This window comes from Chelon labrosus (assembly GCF_963514085.1).
Source record: "Chelon labrosus genome assembly, chromosome: 24".
Taxonomy (NCBI): Eukaryota; Metazoa; Chordata; class Actinopteri; order Mugiliformes; family Mugilidae; genus Chelon; species Chelon labrosus.
The window spans coordinates 13,421,783-13,444,257 of record NC_140357.1 but is presented as its reverse complement, the minus strand read 5'-3'; the positions used below and the strand labels follow the sequence as shown (position 1 = coordinate 13,444,257).

The 22,475-nt window shown below is 46.0% G+C and overlaps 3 protein-coding genes across 5 annotated transcripts; all 3 read left to right on the top strand.

The window, feature by feature from the left end:
- The first annotated feature begins 3,984 nt into the window (after nt 1-3,984).
- On the top strand, nt 3,985-9,627 carry dusp27 (dual specificity phosphatase 27). The gene is made up of 5 exons (XM_084574295.1): nt 3,985-4,128; nt 4,285-4,403; nt 5,157-5,388; nt 5,481-5,698; nt 6,516-9,627. Exons 1-5 carry the CDS (start codon nt 4,013-4,015, stop codon nt 9,311-9,313), a joined length of 3,483 nt encoding a protein of 1,160 aa, XP_084430421.1. The 5' UTR covers nt 3,985-4,012; the 3' UTR covers nt 9,314-9,627.
- Nucleotides 9,628-13,305: 3,678 nt separating this feature from the next.
- On the top strand, nt 13,306-19,687 carry znf513b (zinc finger protein 513b). 2 transcript variants are annotated; one of them, XM_084574587.1, is made up of 7 exons: nt 13,306-13,429; nt 13,728-13,974; nt 15,414-15,548; nt 15,802-15,936; nt 16,141-16,650; nt 17,336-17,529; nt 17,818-19,687. In XM_084574587.1, the coding sequence occupies exons 2-7, from the start codon at nt 13,935-13,937 to the stop codon at nt 18,430-18,432; spliced, it is 1,629 nt and encodes a 542-aa protein (XP_084430713.1). In that variant the 5' UTR covers nt 13,306-13,429; nt 13,728-13,934; the 3' UTR covers nt 18,433-19,687. The 2 variants fall into 2 exon arrangements, with proteins under 2 accessions (XP_084430713.1, XP_084430714.1); XM_084574588.1 differs by lacking the exons at nt 13,306-13,429; nt 13,728-13,974 and having other exon boundaries at nt 15,526-15,660.
- plaat1l (phospholipase A and acyltransferase 1-like) lies at nt 19,686-22,206 on the top strand. 2 transcript variants are annotated; one of them, XM_084574590.1, is made up of 5 exons: nt 19,686-20,233; nt 20,921-21,050; nt 21,219-21,307; nt 21,385-21,549; nt 21,634-22,206. In XM_084574590.1, exons 1-5 carry the CDS (start codon nt 20,225-20,227, stop codon nt 21,697-21,699), a joined length of 459 nt encoding a protein of 152 aa, XP_084430716.1. In that variant the 5' UTR covers nt 19,686-20,224; the 3' UTR covers nt 21,700-22,206. The 2 variants fall into 2 exon arrangements, with proteins under 2 accessions (XP_084430716.1, XP_084430715.1); XM_084574589.1 differs by lacking the exon at nt 19,686-20,233 and having other exon boundaries at nt 20,296-21,050.
- Nucleotides 22,207-22,475: the final 269 nt, after the last annotated feature.

The window sequence follows — 22,475 nt, the reverse complement described above, 5'->3', positions numbered from 1 at the left end:
AAACTCAGTCTTTGGTGCAATAAAAGTAGATTTCCTCCAGGATCAGTGACGTATCTACACATTTTTCTGTTCTCTGGTCACCACTCAGAAGCAGTTACACTTTGATGGACCGAGTCTGTCGCTGATAAAGATGCCATAAGAATCCAAATAACCTAAAAGGTAAAGGAAAGGGGGCTTCCTGACGAGCTTAGCAATGTTACACCTCTTGATTTATGGGTAATGAAGTCCTGCGATAGACTGGCGACCTGTCTAGGGTGTACCCCGCCTCTCGCACGATGACACCCCCCCCCCCCCGAAGATGAATTAATGAATTAGCTCCTCATTCAGGGTTGGATCTCTTTCTCAGGAAAACGTTACGTGCAGCGCCGTCTGACGTCCAGGATTTTCTTCATTTCAGGGTGACAAAAACATTCAGATCCTCTTTGTTTCCTCCGTTGGTTCATTCTCCAGAAATATTCACACTTCATCATACCACAGGACTTTCATTTTCAGGGCATGGACTTGTGCTCCATGACTAAACGTGTGCTGCCAGCTCATTAGAGGAATATTTCTTAATCTTGGACACGGGTGGAATAATAATCTGCGCGTAAAAAAGACACAGCGCTCTCTCGCTCTGCCTCCCTTTCGTCCTCGGCTGTCTCTCTGACGTGTCTCCGTTACCGTTCAGTGTTTTACTCCAGTAATCTGTCGTCTTGCACATTTTAAATCCGTAGTTACAGCCCCTCAGGGAGTCGTGACCTCTAGCTATGACTGGACTGTAGCTTTACTCCAAAGCAAAACTATTACACGAGAAAGACAATAAATATAGATTATTATGTTGTGTGATGTAAAACAACCTGACCAACCTCAGGTGGTGTTATTACTCTGTCCTCTTTGTGAAACTTCCTGATGTGATGAAGAAGAGGAGCCGCGTTAAGAGTGATTCAAACCAAAAACATCCGTCTGTTACTGGCTGGTCTCTGGTGTGAGGTGACTTCTCTGCAGATGAAGCAAACTTCCTGACGCTCACATTGGACATGTTGAATAAACCGCCCCTTTGCTTGTGTTTGGTTGCCAAACGAATAACCGAGCACCAAAGAACAGCCACTAGCTAGCTCACTGTGGATAAATGCTGCAGCCATAGATAGTTGCAGATGGTATTAATCATTCAATGTGACTCCATGTGTAGCTCTACCGTGTTAACAGACGTCTCAGAAGGATTGAAGTGGTGGAACCGACCCATGCAAACTCCAAAAACCCCAACAGCACTCCACCCCTCTCATGCAGTGATGTTGTGCCGCCGCCGCTGTGTTTTTTCTCGTCGGTGTCGCAGTTAAATGTTGTGCTGTTTTTTTTTTTTCTTGTGCCTGTACGTGCCTTTTATTCACAGAGCAGTATTTGTTTGTTGTTCCTCTATCGCAGCAGCCAACGTGCCACTTTCCCACACGCCTGGAGATATTGGGTTGATGGGTAAAGACCTGCAGGACATGATCCCCCTTTTTTTTCCGCGGCTAGTCCAGGATTCATTCCGCCGTGGGACTGGGACTTTAAATAAGCACTGAAGGTGTGCATGGCTTATCATTTAATCCAGACTATATGCCGTTTATGCTCTGTGGTGACATGTAGTGCCAATTAATGCACAAATAGTGAATTTTATTGCACTGAAAGAAAGTTGGAGAAGAAAGAATCAATCATGTAGCAGTTAAAGGATAATTTAGGTTCATTTTAACCTGGTGTATTTCCTATTAACCAGGTTTAAATAAACCGTAATTAATCTTAAAGGCAGCTAACACTAAATAAATCCTATTTCAGTTTGCACAAGGAGATATTATTAGAATAAAATGACTGAGAAGGAGGATTTTGTTTGCAGGAACGCCTAGGATTAAAGTTGTGGTTCTTCAAGGTGCTGGGACAGATTTCCACACAGAGAAATTGTATTTTCATACAGAAATGTTTATCTATTAAAGGTGGTTGGATTAGATATGACCCCAAATAAAAAACACCAATTATATATATTTATATATATATATTTACCCTCAACAGTGATTGTGTCTTTATCTGCTGCTTCTGCGCACACCTGCATACACCTTTAGCATCCTAGCTTGTTAGCTTGCAGTTAAACCTTCACTCCAAGTGTGGGATGCAGTTATATTGTTCTTTTAAAAAGCTCAACATTGTATTTCATTTCGGCTTAAATATAAACCTTTTTGTCAGCTGAGATGCGGATGTATAACTGTGTGTGTGTTTTTTTTCTCCTCTGTGTTTTGCTCACTGAAGAACTGTGTTTGTTTGACTTGTCGTCTGCTCAAAAAGCACTTCTTTTTTTTTCATGACTCGTGACAGTAAATAAAGTCGACTCTTATGCACGTCTGCACGGGTTTTGTTTCTTGCACGCGCCGACAGGAGTGAGAGAGAGCGTCTAAGTGTAAGCTTTACCCTAGAATCAAGCCTGAGCAGGTTTTACTCTCCAAAAGTGTGGGGAACCCGAAAGAAGATGGTAATATTAGTTTTCTATGAATAAAATGAGAGCAGAGGTGTAGCGGGGTGGCTCTTCTGTCTGTTGTTGCAGCAAGAATGTTCTAGGTTCTAATCTATGGGCCGACTGGTTCCTTTCTGTGTGGTGTTTGCATGTTCTCCCTGTGTCTGTGTGGGTTCTCTCCAGGTTCTCCAGCTTCCTCCCACCATCCAAAAGACATGCTGGCATGCTGGTTGAATGGTTGTCTGTCTCTCTGTGTCAGCCCTGTGATAGAGTGGAGGCAGCCCCCCCCCCAGATGATAAGCGGTTACAGAAAATGAATGAATGAATGAATGAAATGAAAACGAGAGCACACACTCACAGCCTCAGAGGTCAGACAAGACTAGTTCCAGGATGAAAATGGACCAAACCAAATAAATAAATTTAGTTATAGATGTTTGCTATGACACTAAACTAAATATCTTTTAGCCAATCGAGACGTTTCATTGGTGAATAACTTCTCTTATCGACAAAACTCGGTCAGCGTGCAGAAAGACAAATCTCTGAAAGAAGAGAAAAAGAAAAAGAGAAAGAGCGAGAAAGCAAAATAAAAAACTGACTGAAGGAAAGCACACGGGGGAAGTGACGTGGTGTGACGGCAGCTGTACTCGAGTAAAAGTACTCAGTTACCTGCAGCTCTGGTGTCAAGTGTCAGGACCTCCAAAGGCCTGCTGAGCTGGGGGAGGCGGTGGGAGGCGGGGGAGGACCCGGTCTAACTTTAAGAGGCTGTGTCAGAGTAGCAGCCGTCAGCTTCAGGGGAACACACTTCACACTGAGGTAAGAAACCACACACACACACACACATACACACACATTCACAGGTAGACGGGCGCTTTGTGTGGAGCAGAAACCCGTTCACGGTTTCACAGAGTTTTCACACGTCTCATGAGAGTTGTGTTGTTCTGAGCTCAGAGGTCCTGGTGTTGCTGTCAGGCCCGCAGGCTGAGGCAGCTGTCGTCGAAAACTTAAAAATAGACGTGCTGCAAGGCCTCATATCTCACACATGACACACACACACTTACAGCCACATCAGTCTGGAAAACAGGACGCTTTTTAACAGATTTCTTTTTAAATATAACGAGGCTGAGTCACGCTGAAAGGTCAGACTTTGAGTTTTCCAGTCAATCAGTTGATTAGATTGAAAAATGAATGAATTAGCCACAATAACAGAGAAGTTAAGAAAGTAAACAAGGTGTGAAACTGATTATTAATCACATGAAAATGTGAAATAGGAGCAGGGAATATCAAAACATACATTTAAACATTTGATTGGAAGGGGTTTCTGTTTGAGTTGAACCGCTTATCACGGCTAAGCTAGGTTAGTTAGCTTTTAGCTGTTTTATCTGGGGTTACTAATTAAAATATGTTAATTAAGGCTCACTGTACGGCTTCTCCCATGTGTCACCGTCATTATTTTCCTGCTATTCTAGCGCGTAATGAATAAAAAGAGCCCATTTGATCTATATGGATGTTTATATGGGAATATATATAGGAAGGAGCGAGGAGACCTTGGTTGCCATGGCTTCAGCCAATGAGAAGGAGGAGCGCGGCGATCAGACGGTGCCCGATGGCGATGAGGAGGAGAGGAGCATCCGAGGAGTCCAGTCCCAGTACCTGCGCTGTCCCTCGCCCAGGTACTCTGTAATAATTAGAAAGACGTCTGGGACGGGATGAGACATTAGAAAATGTCCTGACATCTGTACAGATCCAGTTCAAGCACATTCTAGTGATAAAGCCCAGCAACATTCATCACTGCACATTAATATAATCTACATTTTCTTCTCTCCCAGTTTCTCCATGGCCTCAGAGTCCAGGTTTTCCATGATCTCCGGATCTGACGCCGCGAGCATCTTCATGGAGCCCATCCACCTCTCGTCAGCCATCGCTGCCAAGAAGATCATCAACGAGGGTGAGCGACGCGCAGATATCTTCCCAGTTTGCGTCCGGCCTTCTGAACAAGCAGGATAATGTCACATGTGGCCCTTAATTCTTCCATTAAACTCAAATGACTGACTTGAGGCTGTGCAGGAGAGAAGCAGGCTCTTCACTTCTCATTCAAATGCGGCGCGTGAAGGGATGAAAAGCCTAATTTGGTCAAACACTCTTCACTTGCAGTCGATCCACGTTTCGTTCCTCCAGCTCGTTACCGTGTAGACGCGGCTGATTGAGGAAATGAGCTCGTACGACACATCGCAGAGCAGACTCCTCTTCTGACATTAGTGGCGGCTTAATAGACGACATCTGCATTAACGGGGTGCTAGTCAGAGCTGTGGATAACTGTGTCTGTATGTACATGTTCTGTTGGAGGTGGCAGTGCAGAGATGGTGCTTTAAACCAGTCTCTACATCAGTGTGGTCGGTATTGACCCTGAACAACCGGAGGGGAAACTAACTGCATGTTCCAGCTGATAGCAGTGATCAGTCGAGCCTGCACTAATAAAATCATCTTGTCAGTCATACTCTCATCAGCTCCACAGGAGGTCAGACTGGACTGTGCTAATGATTCGGGTATACGTGCACTGATACTGACACAGAGCAGCGTTAGCCTGAAGCTAACTGTATGAGTCCTGGTTTGCTCCTCCAGAATCCAGACAGATACGAGCCAGAGCTTTATGTCTGCACCAACACTCCCTGGTTCTGACCGTGTTATTGATCCTCCTCAGAGCTGCCGCCTCGAGGCGTACGCAGCGCGTCCGTCCCAGAGTCCATGCTGGAAAGCGCCGAGCAGCTGATGGTTGAGGACCTCTACAACCGCGTCAGGGACATGATAGACGACCGCAGCCCCTACAACACGCCATGTGTGCTGGACATCCAGAGGGCCATGGTGCAGGACCGCCTGGAGGCTCCCGCCAACCCTGTGGACGAGGTGTGGCCCAACATCTTCATCGCCGAGAAGTGAGTCTGCAAGAAAATGTCGACTCAGAACTCAACATGCTTCCAGTGTCTGCAGACTGCAAACTAATAGTTATTTCATTTCTCCGTCTCAGGTCCGTTGCAGTGAACAAAGCCCGTCTGAAGCGAATGGGCATCACGCACATCCTGAACACCGCCCACGGCACCGGAGTCTACACCAACGAGTCCTTCTACGCCGGCATGAACATCCAGTACATGGGCATCGAGGTGGACGACTTCGCCGACGTCGACATCTCGACGCACTTCCGACCCACGGCAGAATTCCTGGACGAGGCTCTGCTGACACACAAAGGTCAGAGGGGGCTTGGTTGATTCGTTCCTCTGGAGAAACCACATTTTAACTTCCAGCTCTCTGAGCCGGGATTAATGATATAATCTGTCTCAGGGGACATTCTACTGCACAATCAGCAGGATTATTATCTTTAATAGAGTGCTAATAATAGTAATAAGCTCAGTAATTAAAATGATGAATTCATCTGTATTTAATGGATGTTATTATGCACCCATCAGTGATCCTGAACCACTTATTACGTCAGCGCTCTTCCTCGTGTATCATTTCTTTATTGGTCCCATGATCAAAAACATCTTTCATGATTAAGTTTCATGAAACTGGAGGATGATGTCGAGAATATTTTAGGGTCATTAACCGAGAGTTATTTCACCGTTTACTTTACAAGGACGGCAACAATACGTTCACTTCACCAGATTCAACCAAAAGCAAATCTGTTTGTGTCTGTGGTGACGCAGTGAAAGATCCCAAACAGCTGATCTGTGATATCTAGTTTCTGAGAAGTGCTTTATGAGTCCGCTGTCTGTGTTCCCGGAAGGCGGTGGTACCGTCACAGTGTCGGCTGTTTCTCTTATTCATCGCAGTCACAGCTGATCCCCCAAAGTGTTGCAGAAGACGTCAGCAGCAACAACTGAATATCTCACCCTTTCACCTCAGGCTGTAAAGAATGAGGTGAAAGGACGAGCAGCCATTTTCCAAGAATTTAAAGCAGAATTAGACGTGGATGATTATGCAGCTGGGAGAGATAAAGTCATTTATTTTATGTTTAAAGCATGCATGCATTTGTGGATGAGTAATTACCGTTTGTCTGTTCCTGCAGGGAAGGTTCTTGTGGTTTCCATGATGGGCATCAGTCGCTCTGCCGTCCTGGTGGCGTCCTACCTGATGATCTTCCAGCACATGACCATCATGGAGGCCCTGACGTCCGTGAGGAAGAAACGCGCCATCAACCCCAACGAAGGCTTTCTGAAGCAGCTGCGAGAGCTCAACGAGAACTTGATGGAGGAGCGCGACGACGACGACGAAACGCTCAGTCAGTGCTCGGTGATCGACGCTCGAGCCCGCGCTCGCATCTTTGGCGAAGGTGGCGATGAGGATGATGACGACGACGACACTGATAAAGAGGAAGAGCAGAGCATGATCGAGGTGAAAGCTCACTCCATCATGATGGAGGAGGAGGAGGATGGAGAAAGTGTGATGAGTAGCGTTGCCTCCTCTGCAGCTGCTGCGGTGCTTAGGAGTGGACTCAACGGACACGACCACCGGGCAGCAACTGGGGCTCAGGAGGAAGTAGTTTTGCCGGTGAGCGATGGAAGGGACGACGGGAATGATGATGACGGCGTCGACAGCATAATCTTCGAGTGGCAGCGCAGAAATGAAAAATACCAAAGTGACGAGTGGTGGGAGGCGCAGCTGAACAGCGACGACGAGGATGGAGAATCTCTAGCAGGGCGTCACCCAAGCAAGATGAAAGAAGGCGTGGACGCCGACGTGGAGAGCATCACCAGCGAGGACGTACGAGCTGTGAAAGAGCGCTTGAAGCGCCGCAGCAGGCGCCCGCCCTCAGACACAACGTCCACCTCCAGCTGCACGAGTTACTCCGACCTCTGGAAACAGCGTCTGAGGGAAATCGAGGAACAAGCTGCTGCTCGCTACCGCAAGAAAGAGGATGACGAGGACAGTGAGAGCGCCGCCTCTGAAGCTCCTGGAGGAAAGAAGAAGATCGACGATGAAGTGGACAGCATCCTCTCTGACACCACCTCCATGTACAACTTTTGTCAAAAGAATAAAGAGAACATGACGCCTCTGGAGCGCTGGCGCATCAAGAGGATCCATTTCGGCTGGAACAAGAAAGACCGGGAGGATGGAGATAAAAGCTCTGTTTGTGACGGAGAGAAAGGGGACGGCGAGGGAGAAGCCAAGACGCCGTCCTTCCAAGATGTCAATCTCACGGCATATCAAGCGTGGAAGCTGAGGCAGCAGAAGCGTCTCGGGGAGGAGAACACTGAGGAAATATTGGAGATGAGCCGAGGGGAAGACTCTGCAACAGTCAAGAGAAGGCAAAGACGTGAGGAGATTCTGGAGCGCTCAAAGAAAACTTTAGAGGAAAGTCAGTCCATGTGTGGCTGGGAGACCGAGAGCTGTGTCAGTGGAGGTACGATTCCCCTGTCTGCCTTCTGGGCTGGAGCTGGAGTCCAGGGCCCGCCGAGCGTCGCCAACGATGACAACATGTCCATGCTCAGCGGTCGTTCATCGGTCATATCTTCAGTTTCACAACCTCGCAGTACGAGATCGTCACAATCTGGAGCCGCGGTGAATCCACCTGTTCCCCCCATCCTCCCGGTTCCAACCATGCAGGGCCCTGGTGGAGAACCGATGGTTAACCTGGCCAGCATCCAAAACTGGATCGCCAACGTTGTCTCTGAAACAATCAAACAGAAGCAAACTGAAATGAGTCTGCCTCCTCCATCACGTGCAGGGTCTGAACTCAGCTACGGTGGTGCAGCCAGTGTCGTTTCAGGCCGAGGGGTGGATGATGACAAAGCGTCCTTGCTGAGCGGTGCTTCCTACTCCAGTGCTCTGTCCCAGACTCGTGGTAAGGCGACGTCGGTTCTCTCAGCCGGTGGGTCGAGTAGCATCTCAGGTCTCAGTGGTAGAGGCTCCAACCTGGGCTCCAACCTGGGCTCGAGCCTGGGCTCCAAGAAAAACAAGATCACCACCACCAGCGTCCCTCTCTTCAGCCTCTTCCAGGACCAGGTCGACATGGGCAAACTGGACGCCATAGACAAGGAGATCAAGTCTGAAATGAGGGACAAGATGGCTACGTATGAGAAGAAGAAGATCCTGGAAGACAACAAGCGCAGTACGATGTACAAGAAAAAGAAAGCCAAGGAGGATGAAGATGAGGAGGAGGCGGAGGAAAGAAAGAAGAAAGAGGAGGAGTTTCTCCAAGAGACAAGGAAAAAGGAGAAACCAAAGAGGTCGTATGGTCTCTCTGGGTGTTTGAATCTGAACCCGGCGCTAGAAAAAGATAAGGACACGAGCATCGACGACTGGCTAAAAAGCGTCAGGCCTCCTCCAAGGAAACCAGCGCCAGGAGCAGAAGCAGAGGCAGAGGATCCATACGATGATCTTGATGCCTCTGCTTCCGAGTTCGACTTCTCCAGCCGCAGAGCTTCCTATGCTGTTGAAGAAGACGAGGAGGAAACGTACGCCGTGACCTCCAGATACCGGTCAAGGTTACACGAAGATCCATCAAGTGAAGACAATGAATATTCCTGCAACAGGTTAACGCAATCCCGCGGCTACAGCCGAGCAGGGAGGTCGTATGGAGCGTACGAGGAGAGCGACGAGGGAACAGAGAGCTACGGCAACTTCTCCACCAGGAGAAAGTTCACTCATCATTCACGGTGTGAAAGCAGCGAGGCAGAAGGGAGGAGCAGCAGGAGGCAGGAGGCCAACGGCAACGAGGAGGAGGAGGACGACATCGCTACGTTCATCGCCCAAACCAGGCAGAGGATCAGAGCTCGGGCAGCGGCGGAAGCCGAAGACGACGAGGTGCTCGCTGCTTGGAGGGCGCAGCAGGAAGCAAAGTCACAGAGCAGAAACGAATCATAGAAAGAAAAAAGAATATAGATGTGGTTTGTTTCCTGGAAAGGTAAAAATGTGAAGAGCAGTGAGGTGGATTAAGGGATTTTTTTTTGTTGTGCACAGTAATAATCCATTTTGTAGTTTTCACAGCTGTAGAGAGAATATGCACTTTTATCTTCTGCATCCAAATATTACAAGAATGTGAACAGTGAGGGTTCTTCCTCAGTTTAAGGTTTTATTTGCACCATTTCTGAATATAAAACACGTTTAGTGCAAAAAACTAAATGTATTATTGTAATAAATGATCTGGTAAATGATGACTAGCGTGTTTTTGTGTTAAGAGCACGGATAATCTAATTCTGACTTCTACAACCCACAACAGTAGTAATGGCAGAACAAATGGCTCCTAGACCGACAACATTTCATTTAACTCACTGATAAATGCACCAACTCTGCAGGCCTGACTCTGTTTCTCATGTTAGACTGCCACCTGGTGGATCACAGGTGTAGCTCAGATATTTTTTTTACTTTCGTTCAAGAACAAATTCTTTATAATTTGATAACTTTGAGAGTGTCACTGTGTTGTATTGAGGAGGGGGCACACACGGTGACATAACTCATGCACATGTGAGACCAAAACACCACACTACAGCTTAATGTGAAGCTTTACGTGCCTCAGCGGGATAAACCACCGCGGGGGAATGTTCATTAATCTGAAAGCCAGAGTCGGAGAGGTTCAGCTGAGAGGTCTGCGCTGACATTCACAATTTATTATCACACCTAACTCACCTGAATCACATAAATCAATGCAGCTGCAGAGGATTATTAGAATAAGACAACGAGGCAAAGCTGGTCCACAGCTAGCATTGATTCTAACATTTATTAAAGCATTGTGTGACACTTTATCTTAAGTTTCTTTTTTGTTTGTTGGTAGTTTTTGAAGGATTTGTGAATAAATATATAGATAAACAAAACATTTAGTTGTTATTTAGTATTATATTTACATCTTTCTGCAACTTGTAAACTGTTTTAGCAAGATTATACACTTGTATAGTAATTTTTCACAGTCCTGCTGGAGGATATCAGTGGAGGAAAGGGAGACCGTACTTGACAGATTAAAGTATTACGAGTCTGTTCACATACATGAAGCATGAGGCTGAAAACGTGGCCTCCACGTCGGTCACCAGATTGAGAAATGACGTGTTCAGCCAATCAGTGTTTATGAAATCCGTGTGGGAATGCTTCATGTGTGAATACAAGCGGTTTGAGCGCCGGTCCTCTTAGTTTGAACGGAGCAGTAAAGGTTTCCTGCATGATGGCGAGCTGGTGGGCAGCTGCAGACTTACTGGACGGTCTGGAGGAAAACTCGATTGTGTCTCAAGTCATCCAGGCGGTCGGGTTGTTTGGAGACATCCTGTCATTAGAGGACACGATGGAGCCGATGCTCTTTGAAGGCAAGAAGGCGGTGGAAGAAGGTGATGGTGATGACGAAGAAGAAGAGGAGCGGGTGGCGAATGAAGGAGGCGATCAACTGATTGAAGATTGGGTGGATAAAGATGAGAGCGGAGAAGAAGAAGAAGACAAAGCTGGAAAGGAGTTTGGGATAGATGAAACAAAGATGGAAGCTGTACATGAGGACGGCAAAGAGTAAGAAAAGGTGGAGAGGAAAGACAAAGGCAAGAGTCAGGGGGTTGGAAGTGAGGAGGTAGAGAAAGAGACAGAAAGACAGGATGAACTACAAAAAGTTGTAACTGAGGACATAGCAGGAAAAGAGGAAAAGGAAGATGAAGATGAGGATGACGAGGAAAGAGAAGTTAAGCAGGATATAGAAAATGAGCAAGAGATTCGAGAAGATGAAAATGAGGCTGTAGAGGGAGGAAGTGAAGATAGAGGAGCTGATGTTGAGAATGAAGAAGAGGCTGAAGAAGAAGAAGAAAAGCTTAAAACTTAGGGGGAGGAGGAATGTGAGGATGACAGAGCAGAGACTAAAGAGCTGGGTGGAGATGGAAAAGAAGATGGAGAGACGGAGGAACAAATATATGAAGACAAACTCTTTGAAAAAGATGAGAAGGAAGAAACAGAGGCTGCCGTTAACCCAAAAGAAAACGCAGAAGGACCAGGTGAAGAGTTGGAAAACCAGTCTGACCCATCACCATCCCAAAGACCTCCACAAGACCCTGAATGTGCTGAAACGCTGACTCGTGGAGCAGGGAATGAAGACTCAAATGAGTCTGAGGACGCTTTCCTGAGCAGCTCCAACGCTTCGAGCCAAACTGCTGCTGCAGACAGTGTGACAGACACAGATCTAGATCTGTCTGGTTCTGATGTTTGTTTGGATCTAAGTGGACCAGCTCAGAGTTCACAGGAACAGCAGCTGTTTGGACATCCAGGTGAAACACCAGAAGACACCAGAGATACACTCATAGGTCAGTTCCTGATTTTATGGTTGATTTGGCGACATCTGTGGCCACTAGTGGTAACTGCAAGTACATGTTTATATTGGATATTTTTTCTTTATTTAAAGCTGGAAAAAAAGTAGATATATGTGCTTTACGATACAAAAAGCAAATTGAACACAAAGTCACAGATGATATTTCTGTTCCTAGAGCTGCAGGCATCAGGTTGGAGGCCAGAGTCACAGAAAGTGATGCTGGTGGATGCTGCTGCTATGTCACTGACGGAGGGCAGACAAGAAAAGAAAGAGCTGGGCCCGACTCGAAACTCATCCAGCACAGGAAACCGTGCGGTGGAGAGCAAAGAAGAGAAAGGTCAAAACTCCTCCAAGATCAACATTGAGGTGGATGCAGCTCTGGACGAGAGGAAAGACAGACGTCAGTCATCAAAGTACAAAACTGTGTCCTACAGGAGGATCCGTAGAGGAAACACCAGACAGAGGATTGATGAGTTTGAGACCATGATTAACTCATGATTGACTGTTATGATGACCCCTGCTAGTAACACATGGAAAGGTGAAGGACCCAGGACAGAACCATGTGGTACTCCATAATAAACGTCTGTTCTTGGTGTCTTGTAATTAGACATTTGTTATGTGGACACGTCTTTGTACCTGTCGCCTGTTTGGGAAGGTCAAGAGGCAGTTTTTCCCTGGGTTTACTCCACTAGGCCATCCTATCGTTAGGCCTGTTCTGTATATTACAAGAAAAACTGAAATCTAAAACATAATTTTATGCAACACAAATATATATTTCTTTCTTGTTCATCCTTTAACTCAAGTTACTCCAGAAATTTAACAGGGCACATATAAGGCCTTTAAAGAAATTGTTGCCTGAGAGGATGAGCACAGGGCAAACTTACTAGTTTTAGGCCATACAGGTTAATAATATTTGTTTTAGAGATTGCACATGAAGAAAAACTAATAATTAACATTATATAATGAAACATATTATAAATAGTTGGTAGGGTTACTTCATACTTTGTATATTTGTAAAGTTGTAGAAAATAAAGCTAGTGATTCTGTTAATAAAAAAGTGATGTAATTTTGACTGTTTTATTATATTTATGATTTAATATAATGATATTAGAGGAGCTAATAAAGCATCAAACAGACAGAATGCTGCTTTGTGTGTTTGTGTCATCAGAGGAACATCAGCTATGATTATTTAAAAAGATGTCAATGTGCAAATACCAAGAGGTTGTATATTAGATTTTTGATATTATTAACAGTAGATTATTTATTTCTTTTTACCACATTAGTTTGAATTAATTATTTTATGTTACTAATATCAATTTGTACTGTTTTGTTTAAGTTTTCATTTAGATCCATCACCCCAGAACAAAAATAAAGATTATTATTTAGTCACATTAATAAAATAGTTAAACAACCTTTAGTAAAATTAAAAGAACATTTTTATTATAATTATTATTTATTAATTAATTAATATTTTTATCATCACAAAAGGAATTATAATAACTATTCTAATCATAAATACTGTTCACGATATGATACGCACTGGAAGGACTACCAATCCCACAATCCCCTGCTCCTGTCAGTGACGTCACCGGGAGCCCGGACCCGGCGTATCTCTGTCAGCGGCGGTGTGTCTCTGGCAACAACAAAAGACTGTCTTAGCAACAGTTTAAGACGTTTAGTCGACCACAGTACTTTTGTGGACTTTATCGCAGGTATGTTTAATGTGTGTTTATATGTTTCAAATGTAAAATTTGTTTTTAGTTTGAAGGTGAAACGGCAGTTTAATGTTTTTAATGTTGAAGTTAGCTAGCTGGCTAGCAAGATGGCTCCGACTATTTCCTGCGAAACAACAACAAAGCCTGAGCTACGGCGTTAGCTTTGAAGTCTTAGTTGTGTTTTAAAGTTGTTTGGGATTAATTCAGCCGCCGGATATAAGTGTCATTTATAATTTATTGATTTTAAGGGGGGCTGGATGGTTTTTAATGTGCCGGTGTACACCCTCCGTTTCAGGGAGTAGTTGGCAGTGATGACACCGCCGCTGCTGGTGTCCGTTGGAGGAAGAGGAAGAGGAAGGAGGTGATGATGATGATGATGATGATGATGATGATGATGATGACATGCAGTTAGCTGGCTGGCTAACAGACGGACTAGAGCCCGCTGAGCGTGTGAGGTGTCTCCCCGAAACCAGAGCAGGATCTGGGACGACGAGAGGCGACGATGCCGCGGAGGAAACAATCCAACCCCCAGCCGGTGAAACGTGAGTTTGTCCGTTTGTCCTCCAGCTGTTTTGACTCTGTCTGCTCCTTTCTGTCCACAAACCTCACAGATCACAGACGCAGAATAAGGAAGTGGCTCTCTGTTCGCTCTGTGTGATCGTTCACGTACATGGTTGCGAAGTTTGGAGCCTTTTAAACAAACGCTTGAAGTTAGCTCCTGTTGAAAGTTGTCAAACCGGTCTGACATGTTGATGTTGGAGGCTCCGGGTCTTCCTCGCGGTCTGTCAGAGAGGAAGACTGCTGGAGACATGTTGTCCTTTAAGTAGATGTGTTTGTGTGTTATCTCATCCTGAGTGATCAGGGCCAGGCTGGACTCCTCTTCCTCCTCCCTGCTTCCTGTCTCCACTTCCTCTTCACAGGCCCCGTACCTGACCTCCGCCTGCTCCCGCCTCTCCTTCCCGTTCTCCTTTCCTTTCTTTCTTTCATGGCTTCCTGTTTGATTTCTTTCTCATTATCTTCCCCTTTTTTTTTTTTCTCTGCGCCACCTCTGTTTGATTCAGAGCGCCGCGTTCTCGCTTTTATTTTCAGCGTCTTTGCTCAGAGTTCCTGTCCTCCCGTAAACCTCCTCCTCTCCTTGAATCTCAATCGGCTAACTTGAGCGCTAACCGTGACACACTTCCTATTTCGCTGCAGCTGAAAGCTAAGCTCTGAGGCCGAGCTTCTAGAAGTATGAATATGTCGAGCGTTCACAGTTGAACACCTTCGCACAAGACAAGCTGCATCCTGCGAATTCATTGCACAGTCAAATGAACTCAAACCTTTTTTTTTTGTGGTGTTTTGTGTGAAGGAAGTGTGAGACCTCACCTGTTTCATACCTGGCTAACCGCTGTGTGAGGTGGATGTGATTGGGTGGTTTATGAAGGTGGTATAAGAGCTTTCTTTTTACAGCAACCTGGCGACAAAGGCCGTGATGATTCTGCTGATTCTGATTGGTGTTGACCCTTGAGCAGCGACGGATTAACTAAGCGACTAATTAATGTTTGACAAAGACAGAAAACACAAGACTGAATGATTTAGTTTCACCAGAAAGCGTCCAAACCGACATTTTAAGTTGAAGTCCTCCACGCTTCCTGTTCCAGCCTCATTCCTCATCCTCCTACTCTTCCTCCTCTGCACTTATCTCATCCTCACTGATTTCCTTTGTTAACCCGCCTCCGTCTTCTCCTCCGCTGAGCCTCGCGCTTCCTCTCCACCTCCTTAACTCTTGTCCATCTTCTCCTTCTGTCCTGTTTCTCAGACTATTTCCTGCAGCTGTATATATGTAACTCTAAAACTATGTGGCTTATTCATCCATTATAATGTGACATGTAACTACTGAATGACAAAGCAGGCTGTGTCGTTCTTTGTTGTGTGGGTGTGTTTCTCGCATGTTTTAACACAAGACATCAGGAGACATTTTTGTGTGTGCGTTTGTGTCCAGTGGGGTCGGAGGACGGGGCGGCGGCGGCGGCTGCGGCGTCCGATCCGGACTGCCTGGTGTTGGAGAGCGACTTCCTGCTGAGCGGAGACCTGGAGTTTGGAGACTCGGAGATCATGGGTCTGGACAGAGAGGCCGGTCAGTGTCACACACTAACCTAGCGTCAGGTTTTACCAACAGAAGGTGGAAAACAAAACCAGATACTGAAACGTTTCCCCCCGGGTGTCTGTGTAGTTTATCATTTGGACAGGTAAGCCAGGACGGATGGTTAGTGTTGATGTATGTGGAAGTGGCTCTTGGTCTTATTGAGATACAGATTTAATTCCTCCTCCTCCTCTCATAGAAGAAGTGAAGTCTAAACTACGAGTCAAACAGTCTCCTTCTTCCTCAGGTATGACGGTTTTCTCTCTGAGCGTAGATGACGACCCTTCAGCTCCAAACGTCTCCACCTTCCCCGCATTCCTCTCCTGCAAGGGATGTGGTCAACTTCTGGGAGACACACCTTTGGGTGCAGGCCTGGATCTCGGTAACATTTATTTTTTTTTTATATCTTTAAAATGCGTGGGGTTTAAGTCTGCTTTTATTCCTCTGTTTTCAGGTTTGACAGCTTGCAGCATGTTTAGTTTCAGTCAGAGTGCCTGCAGCTGTTCAGAAGTTCTCTGGTGAAACTTAGAGACGTCCAATATAAACTTTAAACTTCTCATATAAAGTTGGACTCGTTTTGTTTCAGGGGTGGGCCTCGATCTGGGGGCAGAGCTTTACTGTCTGACCTGTGAGGAAGGCCTCCAGCACACCGCCTCCTTCGACTCCTCTCAGCTGGAGGAGTCTAACCTGTCTGACAGATCCCCCAGCGGTGGCTCCGACAAGAAAAGGAGAAGCGCCGGAAAGGCTGCGGGTGGCGCCGACATCCCCTCCAAACTGTACTCCTGCTCTCTGTGCGCCTTCACCTCGCGCTACTCCAACCACCTCAAACGCCACATGAGGACCCACGACGGGCAGAAGCCGTACCGCTGCCCCGTCTGCCCCTACGCCTCGGCCCAGCTCGTCAACCTGCAGCGCCACGCCCGCACCCACACGGGGGAGAAGCCGTACCGCTGCCACCAGTGCAGCTACGCCTGCAGCTCGCTCGGCAACCTGCGGAGGCACCAGCGCATGCACACTCAGGAGAAACCACAGAGGAGGGAGAAGGAGAAGAGGAGGGGGCGGCGGAAAAAAAACAAAAGTGCTGAAAGTGAAGAAGGTAAAACACCTGAGTGAAGACACCAAAACAACTTGATTAGATATCTGAGAGACGTTTATCAGGTAGAGGGGAATCAAAACATCTGTCTCCAGTTGGCGCCACAAAAACTCCTACATCTCCCATGATGCAGCTGGATAGCATAATTTTGTTCCTGCCCGTTAATCATGTGCATCGCTGAAACAGAATGTTGTAATTCCTGCTTTCTATGATGCATTTAAATTCTTGGGGACGATAGTGAAACTATTGGTTAACCGATCTACACGTGAAAAATGTCACGCACAAAAATACCAAAACAAAACAAAAAGAACAGCATCTAATAGGTTTTGAAAACGAGACTCGAGTGTTTTAGTGAAGCAGAGGACGGTTTTTATTTTGGAAGCACTGAGCAGAGCAGAAAAGAGGAAGCAAGATGAAAAAATGAGGAAGAGAAATTGTCTCTGCCTGAGTGCTCATCGACCTAAAACTAACCTCTGCTGACGCGAAACGCATCAGGAAGAACATCTTCACACTTCTGCCGATAACCAGCCACAATAACTGTGAGAGAACGAGACTTTAATAAAGACGGCAGGAAGCAGAGGATATAAATGATAAGAAGAAGTACAAGGAAGACGCTTCTCATTCTCAGTAAAACTCTCAGAACACATGAATTAACACGAATTAATCCGCTCCTGTCTCTGCCCCGCAGTCGTGTCAGACTTGACGCTGCGGCTGTCCCAGGACTCGGGTTACCTCCAGACGCTGGGGGGGCTCGGCTCTCCCTCCGCCCCGCTCCCCGTCCTCCTCTTCCCCCTGTGCTGCCGGTTGTGCGGCCTCACCCTGGAGGAGGCCGACCTGGTGGGGGACAAGGCGGAGGGAGAGGTGGACGGCGACGGAGGACAGGTATGCTTTGTGTGTTTCTTTTTTTTTTTCCTGTTTGTTTGCAGTGTGTTGTTTGTTTCCATAGCAACGCACTTCCGCATCACACCCGCAGGCTCAGCTGACAGCCTGGAGGGTTTAATTATGGCTGGAAGGTTCATGTGTCGCTGGTAAAGATTATTTTTGTGAGCTCACAATAAAAAAAAAGATAAATTTTATCAGTGTGTGTGTGTCACCTCTCAGCTTCTCACCGCTCTGAGTAAAACAGAAATGACGAAGCAGCTGTTGACTTGACGTCTCGTCCTGTTTCAGGTCTGCCGTCGCTGCTCGTTGGACCTGCTGTCCAAAGACGGCTCCGCCCCCCCCTCCAGCCCGGACGAGTCTCGGGGATCCCGGCGGGGTCAGCGCGGCACCAAGCTGTACCGCTGCCCCCACTGCCCCTTCCTGTCCCACTACCCCAACCACCTGGCGCGCCACTCCCACATCCACTCCGAGGAGAAGCCCCACCGCTGCCCCCACTGCCCCTACACCTCCTCGCACCTCGACAACCTCAAACGCCACCTGCGCGTGCACACGGGCGAGAAGCCTTACCAGTGCCCGTCGTGCAGCTACGCCTGCGGGAACCTCGCCAACCTCCGGCGCCACGAGCGCATCCACTCGGGCGCCAAGCCGTTCCACTGCGTCATCTGCGGCTACTCCTGCAACCAGAGCATGAACCTGAAGAGGCACATGCTCAAGCACACGGGGGAGAAGCCGTACGCCTGCGCCGAGTGCGGCTACACCACGGGTCACTGGGACAACTACAAACGCCACCAGAGGAAACACGGACACAACACGGACAGCTGGGACAAACACGCCCCCGTCCACGGCCTCGGCTGGGGCAAAGACACTCAGGAGAGCCATAGTGAGATCCAGGAGCACAGTTAGATACGACAAGTGTGAATGTGTGTGAGGACGAGAACAAGCTGCAGCTATCGGTCCGTCGACAGAAAAATATTTAGATCTCAGACGGTGGTGGGAACTCCACAGCTCGACATCTACAGGGACGTTGTAACACCACACTGGCCCAGCTATAGGACAGCATCTGCGTCAGAGGACAGGAAACACCTTAACTTAATGTTCCTTGAGATAACGCTGTCGTCACTGAAGCCTTTTCTCTTCAAGTCAAACGTGAAACACAACAAGAGCACAGCCCACGTGATAGCTGCTGTCTTATATATATATATATTTATATATTCAGGCCAGCGTGGTGTTAGCTTAGATGTTTTAAATTCTGACCAAACATGTCCTGATCCACACGGATGACCCTGGTGTGTGTGATTACTGTGTGTGTGTGTTGTGTATATACACTGGTGTGAACCTCCAGCTCAGGTTGGAGCTAAACTCAGGTGCCTTTGACCGACTGTAATGCTGCACTGACTTCGTAAAGGGGCATTCATGTGTGTGTGTGTGTGTGTGTGAGTGTGTGAGAGAGATAAGCGTCTCGTTTTAAAGCAGTCCATTTAGGTCAGAATGTGTCATGAGATGTTTTTTATTTTATTTCTCAACAGATAGTCTATATTTTCTAAGTTTGGGAGGATTTTCAGCTTTAAGTGGTTTTATTACAAGGTGTGGTTGGGGTGGTTTTATCCTGGATTCGGTTGGATTCAGTGGGATTCCTGTGCAGATAAGAACATTAAATATAATCTTTATCTAGCCAGGGAAAACTTTAAATGTTTGGGAAAAAAGTGAAAGAGGGGTTAAAATGTACTCAGGACGGCTCCTCTTTCTTTGGGAGAAGAATTAGAAATGAAATGAAAGAGCTGTGCTGTAACGATGAGTCCATAACATGAGCTTTTGTTTTGAAACTTAAGACCTTTTACTTCCTGTAATTATTAAATTATTACCATAGTTTGAATTTATTGTGCGCGGTCGGTGGGAATGTTGCACAGGAGCCCCGCCGTCGCGCGGACTCTCCTCGTCGGATGCTTTCAATGTCGCCGTCTCCGTAATTCAGCAAATCAGGGAAGAGTTTAGTCGTAAAAGAACAATCATTTTATCAAATCATTAAAGTTTCCATCAAACATTCAGAAGCCTGTTTCCGTTTCTTTCCCGTCCTGCTGCTCGTCCTTAAACAACAGCTCTTAACGGGTTAAATGGTGACGTCTCCAGGCTCAGAAAGGAGCTTAATGATGGATTTATTCTGCTTGATAATCTTTATTTTTATATATATATAAGTGTGTTTTACACCTATCATGAGTCTACTTATTAGTTATTAATCAGAATATTAATTGAAGTGCGTTTAGAGCGTGTTCTCCTCCTCTTCTCTCCTTCTTATCTCCAATAAATAAAAAAAGAGTGATTAGAGCTACTTCCTCTTTCAGCATCGCTGTTTAGGAAACACCTGCTTCACACGCCCAGAGCTGGTGGCATGAGGACAGTGGAGGACCTGTGCTCGTCCACGTCTGAATGCCACAGAAATGTCCCCAAAAAACTCCCCCTGGGAGCGAGGGGCGAGGGCCCCCAAAATCAAACCTGAGACGGCTCAAACTGCAGCGAGGAGCAGTGAGAGCTGTTGACGTGTGGGTCGATGGCGCCGGTCACCCGTGACCTTGGCAGACTAAAGTTTCATTAACACATGAGTTCAGAGCATATGTAAAGCAGGTGGGGCTCCTGTGTGTGTGAGCTGTAGATTATTTTCAGAAGCAGCTGAAGGAAGGATCAGTAAATACCTTCACCCATGGGCCTGGTGAGTAATAATAACTAATACATTATTATTTTATTATTTATTAACAGGCCTTTCACCACATGCTCCTTTATTAAAACTAATAATCATAAAGCACTGGGAGATTTACTTACTTAATATTTACATTTTAACATCTGCTCATTATGTCGATGGACAAATGTTCAAAAATAAAAAGCCTTGTCTTTCTAGTTTCACCTGAAACTGTAGATGAGATGTGTCCGGACGTCCTGTGTCCTCAGCGCCGCCTCATGAGGATGAATCTGAGCGATTCCCTGACTTTTCTTTCTGTGTTTTAAATTAAATATCTCAACACCTATTGGATGGCTTAGCTTGTTAGCGTGCTAGCATTAGCGCGAGGTTTGAGGCTCTCGATTAAAGCTGAAATTAAACGTCTTCAAATATAACTTTTTGTTTTTGCAGCAGCAGCAGCAGTATAAACAAAATCAAGTTAGACGGATGTTTTATAGACATAATAAACTGAAGTAAAATGTGTTATTTGATAAAGTGGTTTAAAAATAATAGAGTGCGCAACACGGAATAAGATGAGTAGTTTTTAGCTTTGTGGCTTCCCCTTTCACCCACTTCAGGAGTTTTTTTGTTTTGTTTTTAGCGTGTGTGCGGTTAAATAAAAATCCCCTGCCTCCGCGGCTCGACTCACTGAACGTTGTTGTATTAATGCTGTCTTTTAAGAAAAACTCCCACCCCAAGCTCTACCCGGGGGACATCGTGGAGTATCCCAGGAACAGATACTTCTCTCACTTCGGAGTGTACTACGGCGAGAGAGACGGCGTTCCCTACGTGGCTCACTTCACATGTCGAGGTTGGCGGTTTCCTGAACGTCTTATTCTCTCGAGAGAAAAAGTCGAACTTTTAGAGTAGTTCAGCTTAAAAACACGACAAGATCAGAGAATGTTTGCTGTAAAAAGTATAAAATTATATTAAATAAAAGGCATTGTTTAATCTTCTATTAAAATGTGTCGTCTGTCAGATTCAGACGCCAAGCTGCCGCTGTTTGGCCGAGCTCTGAGGTCAGAGGTCAAGTTGGATCCGGTGGATCTGTTGGGGAAGAAATACAAGGTAGCACACAGTCCAGGTGGAAGCTCCGGTGTGAACGTTTACCACTTTGAAACGTTGTGCTGTCTGTCTAACGCCAGGTGAACAACATGATGGACGACACGCACACGGCCAGGGACTTCCACACCGTGGTGAAGCCGGCCATCGACGACATGATGGGCCGCGAGGTCACGTTCGACATCCTGTTTCACAACAGCGAGCACCAGGCGACGCTCTTCAGATACGGAGTCAAGAAGTCTGAGCAGGTGAGACCCGCGGGAAGCGTTTGAGACGTGGCGTGATTTCCAGTGAAACGTGTTTGAATCAGGCGTGTGCTCCATGTGTTACAGATAGAGAGGATCTACGAGCACATCATGCCGGCCTGGAAGAAACTGTTCAAGGAGAAGAAGCTCTGAGAAGGAAGCCATTTATAGACGGACTCTTTCTTTCTGTCGTTCATTCATCCTTCCTTCCTCCTCATTTTTCTCCTACTTCCTTCTGTGCATCTCTCATTCTCTTCCTTCCTTCCTTCCTTCCTTCCTATATGTAAATTATGACAAATACTTTTTTTACATCTGTTTTTAAATGTGAAACTTAACTTACACGAAAAATTGGATATTTTGAAAAAGAAAAACGCACATTATTAAAGGAATATTTTCAGATAACGTTGTAACTTTAGAAGATAACTGTGTCAGTTTGTGAATGAGATTAACACACGGTTCTCCGACCTTCCAGTCGGAACATTTTTTTAATATTTTAGTTTTTATGATCTGTTTTAATAAATGTTATTCCTCCTAGTTATAATAATGTTTGATAATCAGTTTTTTATATCACCTTCTGTGATTTGAGCCATTTTCATTCACTCATCTCAGTGTTTTGTTGTCATTTTGTTGTTTTTGTTCTGCTAAATAAAGTTTTGATTTACAAAATTAAAAGTCTGACACGAGTACTTAAGTAAATGTTTTGTTACTTTGCACCAATGCTGTGCACAAAACTCATCGCACGCAAGTTTGAACAGTCAACCCCAGCTGAGCATAAGACACAGAGCAGAGGTTCAGATTCTATTTTAGTTCGCCTGCATGTGAACCACAACTTTTAAGACTCGCAACCAAGAACATGGTTGACAGGTAAATACTGTGGAGCAGCCAAAGTAATTTGATTAAAGTAAATAAATGTGACTCAGATAAAAAAC